The sequence below is a fragment of the Paroedura picta genome, chromosome 12, assembly GCF_049243985.1.
Source record: "Paroedura picta isolate Pp20150507F chromosome 12, Ppicta_v3.0, whole genome shotgun sequence".
Classification (NCBI taxonomy): Eukaryota; Metazoa; Chordata; class Lepidosauria; order Squamata; family Gekkonidae; genus Paroedura; species Paroedura picta.
Window position 1 is genome coordinate 22,763,027 of NC_135380.1, and position 18,433 is coordinate 22,781,459.

The following is an 18,433-nucleotide window of genomic DNA, read 5'->3' on the forward strand; positions in this document are numbered from 1 at the left end:
GGGCTGCCAGCAGCGGAGCCAACAGGCGGGCTCGAAGCAGCTCCCTCCCCAAAATGGAAGCCCCTCGGCCACCAGAGGAGCAAAGCGCTCCTCCCAGCCCCGATCCAGCTGCACAGGCGGAAACGCTCCCCACAAGCAGGCCGCTGCCTCCCCACCGCCGCAGAGTGCCGCTGAAGAGGTCCAAGAAACCGCAGAGGACTGCTGGAGGAAGGGCAGGGGAGAGAGAGACCCCGGGGACGCTAACTCAAGAGCCAAGGGGATGGTCAGGCCTGCGTTGCTGACAACAGCTGTTAGGAGAAAGCTCACACAGAGGACCTGATGGGGAAAAGCCACACACACACACACCTTGCTTGGTCACAGCATCTGATCCATCTGCTCTTCTTCCATCAGGCTCTATTTAATATTTGCATCTCCATAACGTCCCTACCCTGCGATGGGGCAGCTCTACAGTCTATTCCAGGGGTAGTCAAACTGCGGCCCTCCAGATGTCCATGGACTACAATTCCCATGAGCCCCTGCCAGCGTTCGCTGGCAGGGGCTCATGGGAATTGTAGTCCACGGACATCTGGAGGGCCGCAGTTTGACTACCCCTATTCAGAGTGGTGTTTCCAAAGCTCTGGCTGAGAAAGCAAAGCGCCAAGGGATAAGTCAAAAGGGAGGGCGGTATAAAAGTAAAATTAAATAATTGACACAGGTTACCTTTTCCTATTGACCTTTAGTTCAAATGAACCTGCCCCCCTTGCTTCTAAGAAGAGCTGTTTAGAAAAAAACTGCTCTGGGAAAGAGATTTCACGGGATATGTTTGCAAGACGCCAAGTCAGCTCCAGTATACAAGAACTCTTCTCTGGAGACTGTCGAACATACTCAGAACACGGAGGGACAACCAAGAGACAGTCCAAGAGAAGAGCATGTTTTGTGCACCTCTGCTCGGTAGCCGTAATCCCAGTGGGTTCTGCATTCATCACCCCTCCATCTGAGCAGCAGCTCACGCATGGCTCTTCAACATGCAACGGTGACTGCCTTGCACGTGTGAATGAGCTGACTGGAAATAGCTGGTAGAACTTCTACAAGGCTTTCAGGAGAGTCCATTTATACCTCCAGGGCTGTGAGTTAAGACAGTGATGTTTGTGATAGATGCAAACCAGCTATGTGCCTTCATTAGATTTGCAGTTACACAAACCAGAACAAGCACACAAGGATACGTTTACGCCTGTTCTGTCCGTGGTAATTTTCTACACAGCCTGTCTCACAAACTGTTCCACAGCCGGCACTGTAAGCAACCCATCCTTGTCTCTCGTTAAAGACCGCTTGGAAAAGCAAGCTTGGTGATTCAAATATCACATGCATGCTGTTAACAAGAGCAGGATCAATACCGTCTGGCATTGGGACTAAAAAAAAACAGCATCTTGAGAATGTCCAACAGGATTCATGTCCTCATGCTGATGAAATCCTTAGACGTGGGGAGGTTGATGGCTGGGATTCTGCTTTCGTGTGAGGGGGAGGCATCATCTGGGCATGGAATTGGGGGCATGTGGATGGACAGGCATTTGCTGGCAGGGGCTCATGGGAATTGTAGTCCACGAACACCTGGAGGATCACAGGTTGACTACCCCTGGACCAAATGACCCTGTAGGTCCCTTCCCATTCTATGATTCTCTGACTGTTCCACTGGCCCTCCACAACTCCCAGTAAGTCATTCAATACACATCTGTATAGTCTGTATTATAGTCCAGTTTGTTAGAGCATTGCTTTTAATACCTAGCAGGAAAAAAAACCCTGAGGGTCTCAAAGGAAAGATCTGGGACAAACTAGTGTGATGTATCAGTTAAGAGGTACAAGCCAGGTTCAAATCCACACAATTCCTTGAAACTTTCAGGGTGCCTTCAGCCTAATCTCCCACACAGGGCTGTTGTGAGGATAAAACCAGGAAGATACTTGGAGAAAAGGTGGAATACAAATAAACCAGATAAAAAGGGATGTTTTTGGAAACATTTGGAGCATTTCAGAAGGTACACACATGGCAACATTTTTCTATTCGTTTGTCACAGGGAAACTTCATTATCCCCACTCAAAATATTGCTTTCTCTACACCTTTCAGGGCAGCTGAGAATGAGGCGGGTGTCCACTGGAAGCCATTTCTTGTACTGCTTGCCGAGTTCATACTGTTGGTTGACCAACCCAACCATTTGAGAACATCCCGTCATGCTATCTGTGGTGATGGGGCTTAGCATTTAACTAGGGGTTGGGGCAAGGCAGTATCACAGAATCACAGAATCATAGAGTTGGAAGGGGCCACCCAGGCCATCTAGTCCAACCCCCTGCTCAACGCAGGATCAGTCCAAAGCATCCTAAAGCATCCAAGAAAAGTGTGTATCCAACCTTTGCTTGAAGACTGCCAGTGAGGGGGAGCTCACCACCTCCTTAGACAGCCTATTCCACTGCTGAACTACTCTGTGAAATTTTTTTTCCTGATATCTAGCCTATATTGTTGTACTTGTAGTTTAAACCCATTATTGTGTGTCCTTTCCTCTGCTGCCAATGGAAACAGCATCCTGCCCTCCTCCAAGTGACAACCTTTCAAATATTTAAAGAGGGCTATCATGTCCCTTCTCAACCTCCTTTTCTCCAGGTTGAACATTCCCAAGTCCCTCAACCTATCTTCACGGGCCTGGCTCAGTTTGCTTAATCTGGCAAAGTCCTGCATCTCAGAGCACTAGGCAAGATAGACACCGAGGCCTGAAGTGTGTGAGCTGGGTATCTCAAGAAAAGGGCAGACAAATGTCAGGAAAGGCTCAGCGACACACAACCCAGAACTTGATCAAGCCCAGAGTTTTGACTTGCTGACCTAAAGTCTCAACATAATTCCCAAAGCTTTTTTTCACTTGGAAGTTTAAATCACACCGAGATTTTAAGGATCCAAGTTGAGCAAGAGTAGGGAAAGCTGACTTCTGAGACTTATCATTTAGGATATAGCATAGCTGAAACGCATGAGCCTCTTGTGGCGCAGAGTGGTAAGGCAGCTGTCTGAAAGCTCTGCCCATGAGGCTGGGAGTTCAATCCCAGCAGCCGGCTCAAGGTTGACTCAGCCTTCCATCCTTCCGAGGTCGGTAAAATGAGTACCCAGCTTGCTGGGGGGTAAACGGTGATGACTGGGGAAGGCACTGGCAAACCACCCCGTATTGAGTCTGCCATGAAAACGCTGGAGGGCGTCACCCCAAGGGTCAGACATGACTCGGTGCTTGCACAGGGGATACCTTTACCTTTACCTTTATAGCTGAAACGCACAGCTGATAAAGGAATTCCATCTTCAAACGCAGCCAATGAACACCGGCCCAGATTTTTAAATAGGTCTTGTTTTGAGTGACCCAATTTAACTCTCAGCCTTTTATTTACATTTACCTACCCCCAATATGGGCAGAAGTTTGGCTCACGATTAGGAAACTCTTGCTAATTCTTGAACCAAGGCTGTACTGTAAAGCAAAGTCAGCTGTTTTTTTCTTGCTGATTTACTCTTACTTTGCAAGCACTTGCAACCTGCCTAATGCTTTATTAGCTGCCTTAAATCCAAGGAGATAAAGCCAGTTTTAAAACAAACACTTTCCTGGTTTAAGATGGAACTTGGCATTTCTACAGATGCTGGCCAGATCAGAAACTTAATAAGCCAACTGGGAGAGGGGCTTCCCATCTTTCCATTCTTTGCTTCAGATTCCCCCTTTAGCAAAGGACTCTCCACCCACCTTTCCCCTGTGCAAACAGCAACAAGGTTCTCCTAATGCATCCCTCTGAAACTTGCTCTGATTCGCTTGCATCTCAGAAAAAGTCACTCAACCAAGATCTGTGTTGCTGTCCTGTGAGAAAAGGAGGATTCAAGTGCTCTTTGAGACTACCTGAGCAGAAATGCACACCTGCTGTCTGCCAGGCAGGTCATGATCCACAGGGCTGCCTGCTGGGTTCAACTTTCCCGAGTCTCAGAGGAAGAAAAATTCCATGTGCAAAACCAGACATCCAAAATGGCTCAACATAATTTATTTTTTTATGTTAAAATGTACAGAGTTCTTTTGAAAGTACTTGCTAGAAAGGGGGGAGGGAAAAAGTGATATTACATACAAGGAGAGGAAGGGAGGCCGGCCGGCCCAGGAGCGCATGACATGGAGAATCACAAAGGGATTTTCTTTTAAATCATCCAGGCACCCCTTCCCCTTTTTAAGCTTACAAGTCACCAAGAACAAAGTACAAAGAAGTTACAAAACAGGAAAAGCAAATATAAACAGACAGGAATAGACGCGGCTTCATTTTGTACATGCGGCTTTAGAGGCATCTGGAGCTCTAGTCACACACTCTAGAGATCTCTTTAAAGAGAATTTTCATCTTTCTTAAAATAGTCTTTAATATTCTACAACAAAGATAAAAAATTTTAAAGATGGAATGAAATGAAAAAGCTCTTTTTTTTAAAAGGCATCAAAGTCACTAACAGTGAGTTTTTTTTTTAAATTTCTTTTAGAAGTTTACCCAAGTTTATTTTGCTAAAAATACATTATTATTATTTTTTTCTTAAACAGAAGTGGAAAAAAAATGACAGGTACCAATATTACTGTGTTGGATAATTTTTTTTTATAATATAGAAAAGAACATTGGTTCTCTACAATAGGTCTAGTCACAAAGGTTTGTGGAAAAAAAGGGAGCTGCCCGACTGATTTTTAAAAACCATACAAAAAAACCCAAAACCGAAAAAGGTAACAGCAGACAAAAAAAAAAGAAGAAAGAAGAAGAACCGAAAAAAAAAATTCACGGCCCTCGTTTCAACAGCTTTTGCCTTTGACACCCCGACAAACCCGCCCCCACCCCGCCCACCTGCAACCCGGAAGCAATGCCAGAGCAGACAATTTGGGAAGGGGAGGGCAGCGAAGGGTCTCCTTTTAACACAGAAAAGGTGAGCCTGGAATCATATATATATATACAGGGACTTGGGTCCTACACAGCCTTGTACACATGCTCAAGAACTAAGAGAAAATGAGGGCTGGAAGTCCTTGGAATTCTGCCTTTTCATATTCAACAGTATAAGAGGAAGTCCGTTTTAGTGCAGCTGACGCCCCCGCCCCCACCCGCCACTGCCTTTCAGGTTTCTTTGAAGAAAAAAAAAATTCTTTACACATCTAAGTCAATCTAAGTGCATCTGTAAGCTCTACAGGAATATACAGAGAGAACTTTACAATAGAAGGATAAGCTACGTTTCCCCCCTCCTTGGAGCCGATGGTGTGCCCACTGGCCTGACCGTGGCAGGATGGGTGGACTGCGCCGGCTGGACTTGTCCTGCCCTGTCTGCCTCCCTGATGTTCGTTCCCGACCTCCCCTCCCGCCCACCCTTAAACACGCAGATGAGGACGACACCCCAATGGATGAACAAACAAGGTGCTGGAACACAGTGATGCTATTCGTCCCGGGAAGGAGGAAGGCAAAACAAGCCCGGAGGCTTCTCCCTACAAGCTAGTCACAGGCCAGCGAGAACAAACGTCTGTCTCCATGTATACTTCATCTTCCAAGGGTGCCCTACCAGAAGTCACATGGGGCCTTTAGATCTGCAGCCCTTAAGCACAGCCACCTTTAATTCCTCGTGCTTGAGGAGCCCCACTCTCCCCCCCAACCCAACAGGGGCACACCTCTACCCCTTAAGATGCTGCTGCTTGTGTCAGACTGAGAGAATCTGTCTAGGGTGCGCAAGAAACAGGCACACTTTGAAAAGGTTGCTTTTAAACTGAATTTCAGTTCAGAGAGAGCGAGAGAGGGGGAGGAACTGGAGAAGAATAAACCGTTCAGAGTTCCTATTTCTCGGGGAGTGGCAAAAGCGGCTTTGTTAGATCGGAAAGCTTGTTTGGGGGGGGGGGCGGTCTGTGTCCCATCCTCAGTCACCACATTAGAGCCTCTTGATTAAGAAGGAAGTAGGGAACAGAAAGTAGGGGAGGGAGGGAGGGGATGTAACCTTTAGAGATAGGACCATCTTGGGAGCTGTGCACAAGGGGAAGAGAGGAAGGATATGGCATCCAAAAGTGAGAAGGTAACCGTTGTACACCCACTCTGTCAGGATGGTCAGCAAAGTAATACTCTGTCTGAACTCGGGAATAGATTTTGTGCACGTTTTTCAATCCCCTCCCTGAAAACAAAACTGAAACAAAAAGAAACCACCAAACCCCATTTTAAAAATGGATTTGAACTGTGAAGTGTTTCAGGATTGTGAAGGAAAAACAAAGACCCAAAACAAAAGAACCCCACAAAAAAAAAACTCTGAAAGAATAAAGACCAGGCCCCCTACAAAATAAAATAAAATAAACTGAAAGGGAACAAAACCCCATCTAAGATCTACAGCAATATTTAACTGGAAAAAGGTCCATTGTCTCTGGTTTGTCAGTATAAAAGGTTCCTTTATTTATAGAGAGATTTTCAGTTTTAAGCTCGCAAGTTTATCCTGCTCATCTCCTCATGTAGGGTCCATTGAGAGACTGCTTGGGCACCCCAGCAGCATTCATGTAGCTGTGATGGGAGGGGCCAGTGTACATCATATTCCCATGAGGGTTTGGCTGCATAGGCTGCTGGGGATAAGCCTGGCTCCCCATCATTCCCATTTGCATCTGCATAGGATACTGGGCTGTCTGGTTCATGTAAGCTGGGTTGCTATGGTAACTGCTATTCATCATGGGCTGGGTCATCCGGTAGCTGTTCATAGCATTCAGGGTGTTCATGTTCATGGAGTTGACATTGTATGGGGCAGTCGGCATCAGGTTCACCCCCATGTTCATGCCACGCTGAACAGCTAGTGCTCGGGGACCCGCCTGCATGGCGACCGCCGGAGGGCTGCGGCCGTAGAGCTGCTGCTGGTGGGCAGCTGCGGAGGGCAGGGGTGCCGATTTGGAGCGGATGGAGATGTGCCCCTTGACTGGCATCTGCCCCTGAAGCCTCTGGGTGTGGGGGATGCCAATGTTGGTGGTGGACATGTTGCACTGGAGGAGGGGAGAGGTGAGGTTCATGGTGGTGGAGGCCAGGTTTGGCGGGGGGGTCATGGTGGCTTGTGCTTGGGGTGTCCCGGCCAATGGGTGAGATGGAGCCAACTGCGCCAGACCTGTGTTGGACAAAGACACGCTGGTTGCATAGGAGGTCACAGCAGTCGAATGGCTGTAGGACATGGCATGAGGGTCCATGATGGTGTTGGTCAGCTGCTGCAGCTTGGCCAAACTGAAGGTGGCTGAGGGCTGAGAGTAGCCACCGGCACCAAAATCCCCAGGAATCCTCTCGTAGATGCTTATGTTGCTAGTGCTGCCGGATTCTGGGATTTCCATGATCATCGGGGCTGGAGTGAAACTGTTGTTCATGCTACACTGAGACAACGGAGGCTGCTGCTGCTGCTGCTGCTGCTGCTGTTGCTGTTGTTGCTGCTGCTGCTGCTGTGCTGGAGGCGGGGGCTGAGGCTGCTGGGCCGGGGGCTGAGGCTGCGGGGGCTGTGCTGTCGGCTGCTGGTTGCTTGGAGGCCTTTCGACCACACAGCTCTGTGGGGACTTGATATTGCAGTTTGTGGTGGGCTGGACGCTGCCCTGGGGCATCATACTGCAGCTGTTGCCCATGCTGGCGATTTGTTGAGTGACAACACAACTGTTCTGGGTGAGGCTGCTGGAGGAGGACAAGCCTCCGTAAGAGCAACTGCTCTGGGAGGAATTGTTGCCGCAGATGCTGCCCCCCATGGTGGAGTCGTAGCTGCTGGGGTTCTCGTAGTTCTCCGTTGTGCTCTCGATGCTGCCGAGGTCGCTGAAGCCGCTGTCCACCACCTGCTGAGAGTGGTCTGATACGGAAGGCACATCCATCATGGGGCTGGTCTCCATGTTCTGCATAGAAGGTGCGGAAAGAGAGCCTTGCTCTGGGCTGATCTGGGTGTAGCCGCTCTCCAGGGTGTTCGGCACGCTGGGGCTGCTGACAGAGCGCACAGACTGGCTGGGGTGAGACTGGACAGAGGAAATGGGGCTGTTGTGTTCCGAAGCCTGGCAGTCTTCAACCATTGACATCTGAGGATCCTCTTCAGCTTGGGTGTAACTCTGCAGGTTCTGACAAGCTGCTAGGGTCTCCTCACAGTCCTGGTAGGCCACCTCGTGCTCGTTATTCTCCTCCTCCTGTGTCAAGGACTGCACGGCTTGGACGGTTTCGAGATCCAGTTCGCTGTGAGGAATCTGTTCCTCTTCCTTGAGTTCAATTAGTCCCTCTTTAGTCTGCTGCTCTTCCTCTTGATCATCTTCGGAGCCAGGGACAGGATCTGAGCTCACTGACGTCTCGTGGGATGCCTGTTCCTCCTCAGAATCTGCCTCTGCCTCACTCTTATTCTTGGCATCCTCTTCCCTACTGCCCTGTGTGCTTGTTTCTAAAAAAGGCTCCTGGACATCTGCTTCTTCCTTCAGCCCCTCTTTCATGGCCTGTTCTTCCAGTTCATTCTTCTTGGCAGACTCCATGTGGCCATCATCTTCTTCATCATCTGCATCATGATCTTCGTTCTGGTTTGCCACTGCTGCAACCTCCTCCTCTTCCTCTTCCTGATCATGCTCAGGTTCTTCCATCTCCTGCTGCTCTTCTTCAGACTGCCGCTGCTCTTCTAGGACTTGTGGTTTCTCTACTTCTTCCTCCATTTCAGGTTCCTTAACTTCTGCCGCTGGGCTGTTGTTGCTATCTATGGGAGAAACCACTCTTGCTTCACTGGCAGGGGCATCTTCCTCCTCCTCTTCTCCCAGCTCACCAACTTCCATGGACTCGCCTTCTTCCTTCCTTTCCTCCACCACAGGCAACAGTTCTTCCTTTTGCTCAACAGGCTCCTCCTCCTGGATTTTGGGCTTGCGCCCTGGTTTTGAAATTACTTCCATGGGATCAGCTGCCTCTTCTGGGGCAGGTACTAGGATCTTTCCCCTCTTCAGTTTGAAGCCTGGCTTGCGGCCAGGCCTTTTCTTCCAGTGGATGGGCTTACGGCTTTTGCCCTTTGGCCAGCCCTTCTTCTTTTTCATAGGGGTGGAAGTGTCTGGCTGGAGTGGAGAATCCTTCACTTCACATTTTCTCAACACAGAGACTGGTTTCAAGGTAGGAGAACCTGAAAAGGATGGGGAAAAGACAGACTGAAATTGCTGGACTCGTAATCACTAAGGCAGCCAACCAATTAAAGAACCCACGGTTAATCAAGAATCTTTCTTTTAAAAAAAGATTTAAATACAATTTGCATATTACTAAACCCTTGAGATAATTTACCTTCAAGCAGCTCAGAAAGTTACTTAAGTTTCATGAAAACAAAAAGTAAGGACATCTTTAAAGGGAATGAAAAAGACAACATATCTAAGATATACCCACATCGGGCTGCAGTTGGTCTACCAGGCCTAGACTGTCACAGCACCAAATCAGAGCAGAGGCCCTCAAAGTACACATACACATATACTGTAATGGTGCCCTTAACACACACACACTGAGGCCCAAAGGTTAAAATACTCCAGAATTTAATGCTATTAATGTACAATTTAAAAGGTCGTGGTCTGAGAACCCTGTGATTCTGAGGCTTGGGTATCAGAAACAAAAGAAGCCACGTCGGAGAGTCACAAACACCACATGTGTTTTGCCAACACAGGTTTCCTAGAGGGCTTTTTCTTCCAGCTCGGGACTTTGTCCCGTGCACTACAGAACTACATGGTTGGCAGCCATATGGCCCTCTTGAACTAAAGCAGGTGAGTCTACTTACAAGAGTGTTAATCATTTAACTTGTGTTGAAAACAAGTAATACTTTAGCATTAAAGCCCAGTACCTGATAATTAAATCCTTAGCATGCAGGGTGCTGCCTTAGTTAATAAAACACAGCAATTGCATGTTTGCTATGAAAACAGTTCACCCCCATGTTAAAAGATACATTCAAAATAGCATCTGGGCTTAGTGGCTGCCATCTTAATACAATCATCATTGGTATACAAAAATTTAAACAGATCTTGATTGTTCATCATATTTAAGAAACACTACAACAAAAATAGAGTCCAATAGCACCTTTAAAACTAACAAAGATTTACTCAACGAATGAGCTTTTGAGTGCATGCAACAAAGATTTATTCAAGGTGTGAGCTTCTGAGTGCATTCGCTCAAAAGCTCATGCCTTGAATAAATCTTTGTTGGTCCTAAAAGTGCTATTGGACTCTATTTTTGTTGTGCTACTTCAGACCAACACGGCTACCCACTGGAATCTATGCTTAAGAAACACCAGTAACCCTAAGCTTAGAAAGGCTTCTACGGCTCTAGGTTTCCAGACTATGACTTGGAGGGTAGATATGCACAAGTACCCTTTGAAACAAAGACCTGCATTTGTACAGGACATAATTCATTATGTAGAAGAAGAAGAAGAGTTGGTTCTTATATGCAGTTTTTCTCTACCCGAAGGAGTCTCAAAGCAGCTTACAATCACCTTCCCTTGGTTCATGTAGGCCAGGCTTTCTTGACATCCCTGGAAGGTTCCCCAAATGGGTGGGAATTATTTTTTATACATAATTAAAATTTGTTAAACATTTAATGGGGAGTATGACCATATATGGTCATGTTGACCTGCCCCCCCCATAGCCAATGATGGGCCTGGAGGGGGTGGGAAGGGCCCCAGGTGGGTGTGTCCACAACTGTGCTTCCCAACCATATTCTGCACGATCGTGCCACTTCCAGGGTTTCTGAAGCCTGAAGAACGTTTCAGGAGTTTCGCAATGGTAAAAAAATTGAGAAAAGGTGATGTAGATTTTTGAACGCACCTATAGTTTTAGGTATTGTTTATATGGTCTAGGGCAGGGGTAGTCAAACTGTGGCCCTCCAGATGTCCATGGACTACAATTCTCTTGAGCCCCTGCCAGCAAACACTGGCAGGGGCTCATGGGAATTGTAGTCCATGGACATCTGGAGGGCTGCAGTTTGACTACCCCTGGTGTAGGGCTAGGCAGAAAAAGCGTGAGAACTGCTCATTGAATCCCTAGCCAGTGTCTGTGTTCTGAAGTCCTCTCTACCAAACCGCAAGGATTTATCAAGTCCCACGGGTGCCAAGCTCAAAGGCTAACCCTCGCCATCCTTCCTTTCCTGGTCTTATCTGTCAAACCTGCAGCATCTCTCCTCTGCACGTGCCCTGGGTTCCTGCTGGACACAACTCCTGCTGCCACAAAGTGCATAGCTTTTTGATGGATAAGCTCATAAACTGCTCAGGCTGGCCAATTCTGTGCATTTCAGATGAACTTGAGAGAGGGGGAAAACTGCTAAAGAACTGAAGCATCTCCACAAAACATACCAGTGGCATCATCGGACTCCTCTTCAGCTTCAGCCCCCTTCTTGGAGGAGGGCCTATGCCTGAAAGAATCCTGTTGTGAGAGACGGAGGAGATATTCTCTAGAAAATAGTTCACTTTCTTCTTCCTCATCCTCCTCGTCCTCCATTTCAAAGGTGGGTTCCAGCTGAGGCATGGGCCTCTCTGCGTCAGAGTCCTCAAAAGGCTCATCTAGGACCTCAGTTGTTTCTGAGATGGTTTCAGTCACAACACTACTGTTGTGGTATTTGCGCTTACGGACTCTTCTCTTCCGGGGAATTGGCTTCTGAAAGAGACAGTCAAAACAAAGGGAATAACAAAGGGAATAATAACCAAATGAAGACCAAAACAAGCCAAATAACCCAGAAAGACACTGAACCCAGTTCTCTAGAGGTGAATGTACTCTAGACGTACCACATAAATATAAAATTTGGCATCTAATGCCTGCCTTAACAATTTTTTTTAAGCTCCTAGATCTCACAAGGAAAACATCAGCCAACCCAAAGGGACTGGATGTGAAAGGAACATACGCCTTGATCAGTTTCACTTTCCCTCATTCTGTGTCTGTACTTTTGTTTTGTAAAGCAGACACACACTGGCCACTGGAAGCGCATTGACAAAGCTCTGGTCCTAAAAAAGCACATTGCAGACAAGAGGGGCTTCCTACTTGAACAGACACGGATAGAGCAACCACATTTCAATTAACTCTTCTGATACAAATGACTGAATTCCAATGTGAATGGCCTCTACTTCCCTCAGTCCTTCCTCCTAAATGTTAAAAATCTGTTTCTGCTGCAGAAAGATAAAATGCAAGCATTCAGATTATTTTCACTTGCAGTTTCTTATGGGAACAGAATAGAGCCATTATCCTGGCTGCCCCAGTTACCCTTCTCTAGCAGAATGAATGGAGAGATTCTGAAGCCGAAGATGTAGTGTACTGTAGACTAGTTTTCTTCCCACCTTAAGGAAAAGCAGGATAGCAAACCAATCTGCGTCACCTCAGACAGAGAGAGACTGTCCTCTCAATGTCCACTCTACTTGACTATTAACTAGGGGGGGGGGGGGGGTTGGTCCATTTTGAAAGTTATTGTTTTAATACAAGAAGCTGAAGGTAAGGGCAGGAAAAAATGGGAGTGACCAGAGCATACAAGGGTCTACTTTCACCTAAGGACAGCTCCACGTATTTTAATACACAAAGAAATGTTTAAAATACATCTCTCATAATATTGCCAAAGGCAGCATAAGCAGGCTTATGTGCATAATGTTGGAGCACAGGAACAGTATACAATGTATGCCGCGTGGAGAATTCACACTCTTGAGAATATTTTAATTAGCAACTCCACACCAGACCTATTATATTTTTTCTATGGGAGAAAAGATATAATTGGAAAGGTGGGGAGCAATGAAAAATGAGAAGCCAGTGATTGGGCTAAATAGTCAAGCTGCAAACGTTCCTTGCCTTCTGATGAACCTTGCTCCTTTATGTGAAGCAGAAAGAACCGCAAACAACATAAGCAAGCTGCAGTATCTGTTTTTATCTGTATAATTTATACAGTTGCTGTATTCAGATTTCTGCCGCCCCTCCACTCCCAAATCTTTTTCTCCCCTTCTGAGACAAGTACGCACAACCCCAAGGATGACCACATATACTAAGAAAGCAGCCAAGTCAACAGTTCCACTAGGCAATCCTGGGATATAAGAGCATAACAGAGGCCAGGGCCTTGTAGCAGAGACTTCCTGAAGCGGAACTATGTAAGGGAAAAAAACTACCATGCAGAAGTGTGAAATAATCACGGATGAAGGACGCACCTTGCGCTTTAATGCTGGTTTGGTGAGAACTGGAGGGGAATTGGAGCAAGGGCTAACAGGCTCCTCCTCCTCTTCCTCCTCCTCATCTTCACTGCTCTCACTGAAGTGCCTCAACAGTGTCCTGTCACCCTCGCTGTGGCGCCGGGACAACCGTTCACATTCCTCGGAGATCCTGCTTTTCAGGGGCTCAGGGGTCTTCAGCTGCCCCCTCCACAATTCCATGCCTTCGCTGTATCGCCTCTGGGTGACAGAAGACTTCTCAGCTTTGCTGTATTGCCCTTGGGAGATAGCAGATTTCTCCTCATCTTTGCCAAAGTGCCCCCGGGACACAGGAGACTTCTCATCACATTTGCCACACTGTCCTTGGGAGGAAGCGTTTTTTTCTTCACTCTCCCCAAATCTCCCCCGAGAGGCGGCAGCTGCAGCTGCAGCAGCAGCCGCTGCTGCCTTTTCTTCGCACTCTCCGCACCGACCCCCTCTGGCCATCGCTGACTTCTCCTCCAAAAGCAGTTTCGAATCCTTCTCAGTGAAGGACTCACGAAGCTTCTTTCCCTTCCGACTCCATCGGCCCCTCCGTGATGTTTGGTTATTTGCAGGAAGAACAGCCAGGGGAAGATTTTGCTTGCTTGGCCGCACAGAATTGGCTGGAGTGATGACTTCTGGCTTTTTTTCACTCTCTAAAGGAAAGTAAGGCTCTCTCTCTTTTTTCTCCCAGCAAAGAGGTTTCATCACCTAATACAAACAAAAAAACAAACACGTACATTCAAAGTTTCTCCTCAAAAGGTTAATTCCAATAGCCAGCAAAGATCTAAGGAAGACCGTTTCAGTTCAACACAGAAGCCTGCAGACAAAGAATGCTGGCAGGGGCTCCTGGGAATTGTAGTCCATGGACATCTGGAGGGCCGCAGTTTGACTACCCCTGATCTAGATGGATCAGTCTGTGAACCTGGGTCTTTCTCATCTCTGCAGGTCCTGTTTATATTGATTTCTTTCCTTCCCATTCTCAGCTTGCTCCTCCTAAACTTTCCTCTGGTCTTCCTTAACTGTTCTGGACCACTCCCTCTACCAATAATCCTCTAGGTCCTTAGCTTGCTGATTTCTCATCTCCTAGACTCCCAGTTCTTATGCTTTCTCTTCTCTGGGCAATTCTTTTGCACTAGAGCTACCTTGACTTATTTCCCATGCCAGAAAGCCTCAGCTCATCTGGTTGATACAATCCAAGTAAATGAGGCATGGACTCGACCCAGAACAATTGACTTGGTATGTTAGGTAAATTGCAGGTGATCCCTATCTTCAGAGGTGGGTCCATCGCTCAAGTAGAGCCGATGCTTTCTAAGCATGCAGTTACACAGCCAGTTACTTGTCTCTTCAGTTAAAATATCTCAAGTTGCAGAGATTGAGAATGCCAAAAACTGCTTCGAATAGTAGACGAACTAATAGCTCATCTTACTTAATATAATTTCATATGCATGGATATAATTTCATAATATTATTTCATATGCATGGATGGGGCAAATTAACAGAACCAAAGGAAAGGTGAAGGATGCTAATCTTGGTTCATGTTTCTAAGCAGCTCTAACTTAGTCCTGTTTTAACAGCACCTATCTACAATTTCTAAACTACTCTCCCAGGGATGGTATGCGAACTTCCTTCATAATGTCAACTTTGACTTTTTCCACTTGTGTGCTTCTATTTAGCTTCCTCCATGGCTCCCATTGTTAAATACAAGCTTTTGTGTGTCCATCCTCACTGACCTCTATCTCTCTCTCCTTTGGCTGCAGCTGTTCTTCATTTTCCCCTTCTTCTAGATCTTCCTCTTCATCTTCAGAAACCACAGAGTTTGAGACAATGACAGGAGTCCAGCGCAGACATTCTGGATCCACAACTACAGGCCGAAGAGTCTGTTTCAGCTTTGCCATATGATCCTGAATAAGTTTCTCCCGACGAACTATCACAAATCTGGGGTGGAGGGAAGAGAGATTCTTCTGTCAGCTGATGTTATGAGTACATATTAGCAAAGCACAAATGGAGGAATAAAGGACAACCAAAAGTCTGGTGCATCTATGAGCTTCTGCCGCAATCACTTGCATCGAGCAGCAAACAGTCTGAGGACACAGTAGTCCAGCAACATACATATCACAGGTATGCAAATCAAACCTAACTTCATGCCTATCCCTTTATGAGCTCCAGCTCCTTTCAACTTGAATTCCAGAATACCATGAGAAGGGTTAGAAGTGATGTAGAATACAAAATAGGAAGTGTAGATGCACAGGACTCTCCTCAAGACATTTTGATTTCTGGGTCCTAACTAAAAAAACTGTTCACATCTGGACTTCAAAACAGGCCTCTGCCACTTACTTATGAATTTTCTCAAGAGGGTCTTACCTGCACATCACCACATACTGCCAGGCCACCCTGCCACTCCAATTAAATGTCCACAGAGAAAGGCATCAACTCTATGGCAGAACTGCACTCGCTATATCCTTAGAGAAAGGTCACCTGGGATACCCAAATACTGGTGAGTGACTGATACCAACAATAAACACTGGAAGAATGAGCAACATTTTGTAGTAGTTTCCTCTCTGTGTATTTAATGTTAACACACATTCAAGAGCCAACCAAAATGGGGTCCTAGGTTAAATTACCCACTTTCTGCCTGCCTTCATCAGTTGTTGCTCTACTATGTAAATGAATACTTAAATGAGTACATAAATACTATTTAAACACAGACTTTCAAAAAGCACTATATGAAAGCTACAAAGCAACATACCTTCAATATATAGGTCCCTTATAAAACTAATGATAATAATGTGTATCACATTGGCTGATGCTTATTATAGTATGGGATTTTCAAAAGGTGCCCATGGAAGGCTAACACCAATTACATTTATACAGAAGTTGGCAATTCCAGGTGTAACCAATTAGTTAAAGGGGTCAGATAAATTAAAAAATAAAAAGCAGGCAACTTAATCTAGGATCCCGTTTTGGTTAATTCTTGAATTTGTGTTGGTGATTCCTGGTTTTGTTTTCTGACTTCATATTGAGGAATGTATGGTTCTTACATCTGGTTTATTTTGTGAGACATGTACTCAATACACTTGATTTGGCTTACTATTCAGCACACAGAGGCTGTGCATGCTAATTTCTCCCAAAGAATCTCCAAAAAGAAAAATGCAAAAAATCCCGTCTTTCCTTTTTCCACATCATTCACTAATCACATTCCCTTTCCCTCCCTACAGGACACTGTAATGATGCAACCCATTTTAGCTCTAATATTTAAGTTACATAACTGTCCTTCCATATTTATCCTGCTTATTTTTCAGCAGAGCTACTATGAGAAGAAAAGAGGGTTCTACAGGCTTAGAGATCCAATAAGCAGGAATATATGCCTTTGTAATATTAAAATTCTGCACCACGGCCAATTAAATTTTGAGAAGAGTATGCATCATAACATTGGGCTTGGTTGCATAATTTATGTTGGTGGCGATGAAGAGGGACACGATCCCCCTGCTCGGACTGAGATTCTATCCAGAATTATCTGTCTTCTGAGATTTTACCAGCTGCTGCCAACATATTTTCAAAGACAGGTTTGCAACTTGTCCGGTCCAGATATTTGTTTTTCATTTTCTAAAAGTGAAAGCTAAGATGCTCTGAGGACTAACTCCGTACTCAGTTTCTGCATTACTGCAAGGTATGAGGAACACACAGCTTAGACCTTGATCATGACCCTGACATTTCTAGGCCTACAAATCTTGTCAGGGAAATAACAAGGCTGCTAAACTCACTGATCACTGCGGAAATCAAGCATTCGCAGGTGGTGCAGAGTTGAAGTGATATCTTGAGGGCAGATCCCAGTCAGTTTGCTTAGCTTCTTGATGCTGATCTGCTTGTCATTTTGGTGATAAAGGCACTCCAAGATTACGCTTTTCCAATAAGCCATGTAGGAGAGACGACCCAAATCAGATAGTGGCTTCTCTGGAGATCCTGCTTGGCCTTCACGTTTTGATAAAAGATAACCTAAGAGAACACAAGGAAGCAAACAACAACCCTCAGGACCAAGTATCATCACACTGCTGTGTTCTACCACTGACTAGCATTATAAGGGAACTTGCTCTGGAATCAGCTGTAGGGATGAGGAGAAGAGCTAGGAGAGTGGGACTGAAATTCAAGGGCTACGGTGATAACCCCAGCAAATGAAATTGCCATCGTTATCTCTTCAGATATGGGGGCTCAGGGCCATTCCCTGAAGAACATTCACTTTCCTTCCAGTCACCAAAGAAGGACATCACTCTAATCTTGACCACTGAACCATGGTGTGGCCACCTTCCAAGCAAGAATATGGGATTCTATAAGGAGCATGCAATCCAGCCGTCAATTACCAACTGCTTCACCACAGAAACAAACCTTGGTGAAAACAGAAACAAACGCTGGTAAAAAACAGGAAAAGCCCTTGGAGGCCACACCCTGAGGCCTCTGACTGCATCATGATAAAGGTTTTATTTTTTATTTCATACCACAGTACCCACTAGGTGGCAGATTTTTCCCAATACTATGAATATGTCCTAAGAATGCCAGTAAGAGTGCCAAACCAGTCACAACAGCTGAAATCCCCTGTTCACTAGACTATATTCAGCACTATGAAGCAGTTCCCAAGAAGAGATGTGCATCAAGCCTCCCCACCCCCCACAAACACACACAGTTAACAAGCAAAATAAACTCTCCAGGAGCTATTTCAGACACAAACAATGGTCTATCTTTAGCTATCAAACAACTGAGTGGTGCTTTAGAAAGTAGGGGGAAATTGAATAACTTGGTATTGCAGATACCAAAAGGGGAAATATTCTCTCCCACAAAGTTGTTATGCTTAAGGTCTGTTTCTCTGAACCATGGCCACATTCAAATAATTTTTGCCTGCTCTCTTCAGGGCAATCCATGGCACCGCCAGTTCCTGAACTCCAGTCCATTTTCTCTTTAACAGCAATGCTCTTGTTTTTATCCAGGGTTCTTGGCAAAATTACCATCAAGTTAATAAGCACTTCTGTTCCCCCTGCCCCATAAACACGCTTCGCACACCATCAGTGGGATCCAGAAACAAAGCTTTTCCTGAAATGGCACTTGCCCTTTGCAACTAGCTTCCCAAAGAGGTGAGGAAACCTAATTCTGTGATGCAGTAATTGGCTGTATCTGGTTGTGACACAGATGTAACAGAACTGATTTTTGCTATATATTCCCTGTCATGTAAGAAGATCATGGCCTAACGAAGAGTGCTTGCACTCAAAAGCTCACGCCTTGAATAAATCT

General features: G+C 45.9%; 1 protein-coding gene across 2 annotated transcripts in view; it reads right to left on the reverse strand.

Moving 5' to 3' along the window:
* Positions 1-4,004: 4,004 nt before the first annotated feature.
* Positions 4,005-18,433, reverse strand: part of KAT6A (lysine acetyltransferase 6A) — a 70,725-nt gene continuing 56,296 nt past the window's right edge. For both annotated transcript variants that reach the window (XM_077307082.1, XM_077307083.1), the window contains 5 exons: positions 16,918-17,149; positions 14,887-15,091; positions 13,133-13,864; positions 11,309-11,609; positions 4,005-9,109 (listed from right to left, as the gene is read on the reverse strand). In XM_077307082.1, coding sequence (XP_077163197.1) covers positions 6,465-9,109; positions 11,309-11,609; positions 13,133-13,864; positions 14,887-15,091; positions 16,918-17,149 — 4,115 coding nt within the window. In that variant the 3' untranslated portion in view covers positions 4,005-6,464. The remainder of the gene's footprint in view (positions 9,110-11,308; positions 11,610-13,132; positions 13,865-14,886; positions 15,092-16,917; positions 17,150-18,433) is intronic.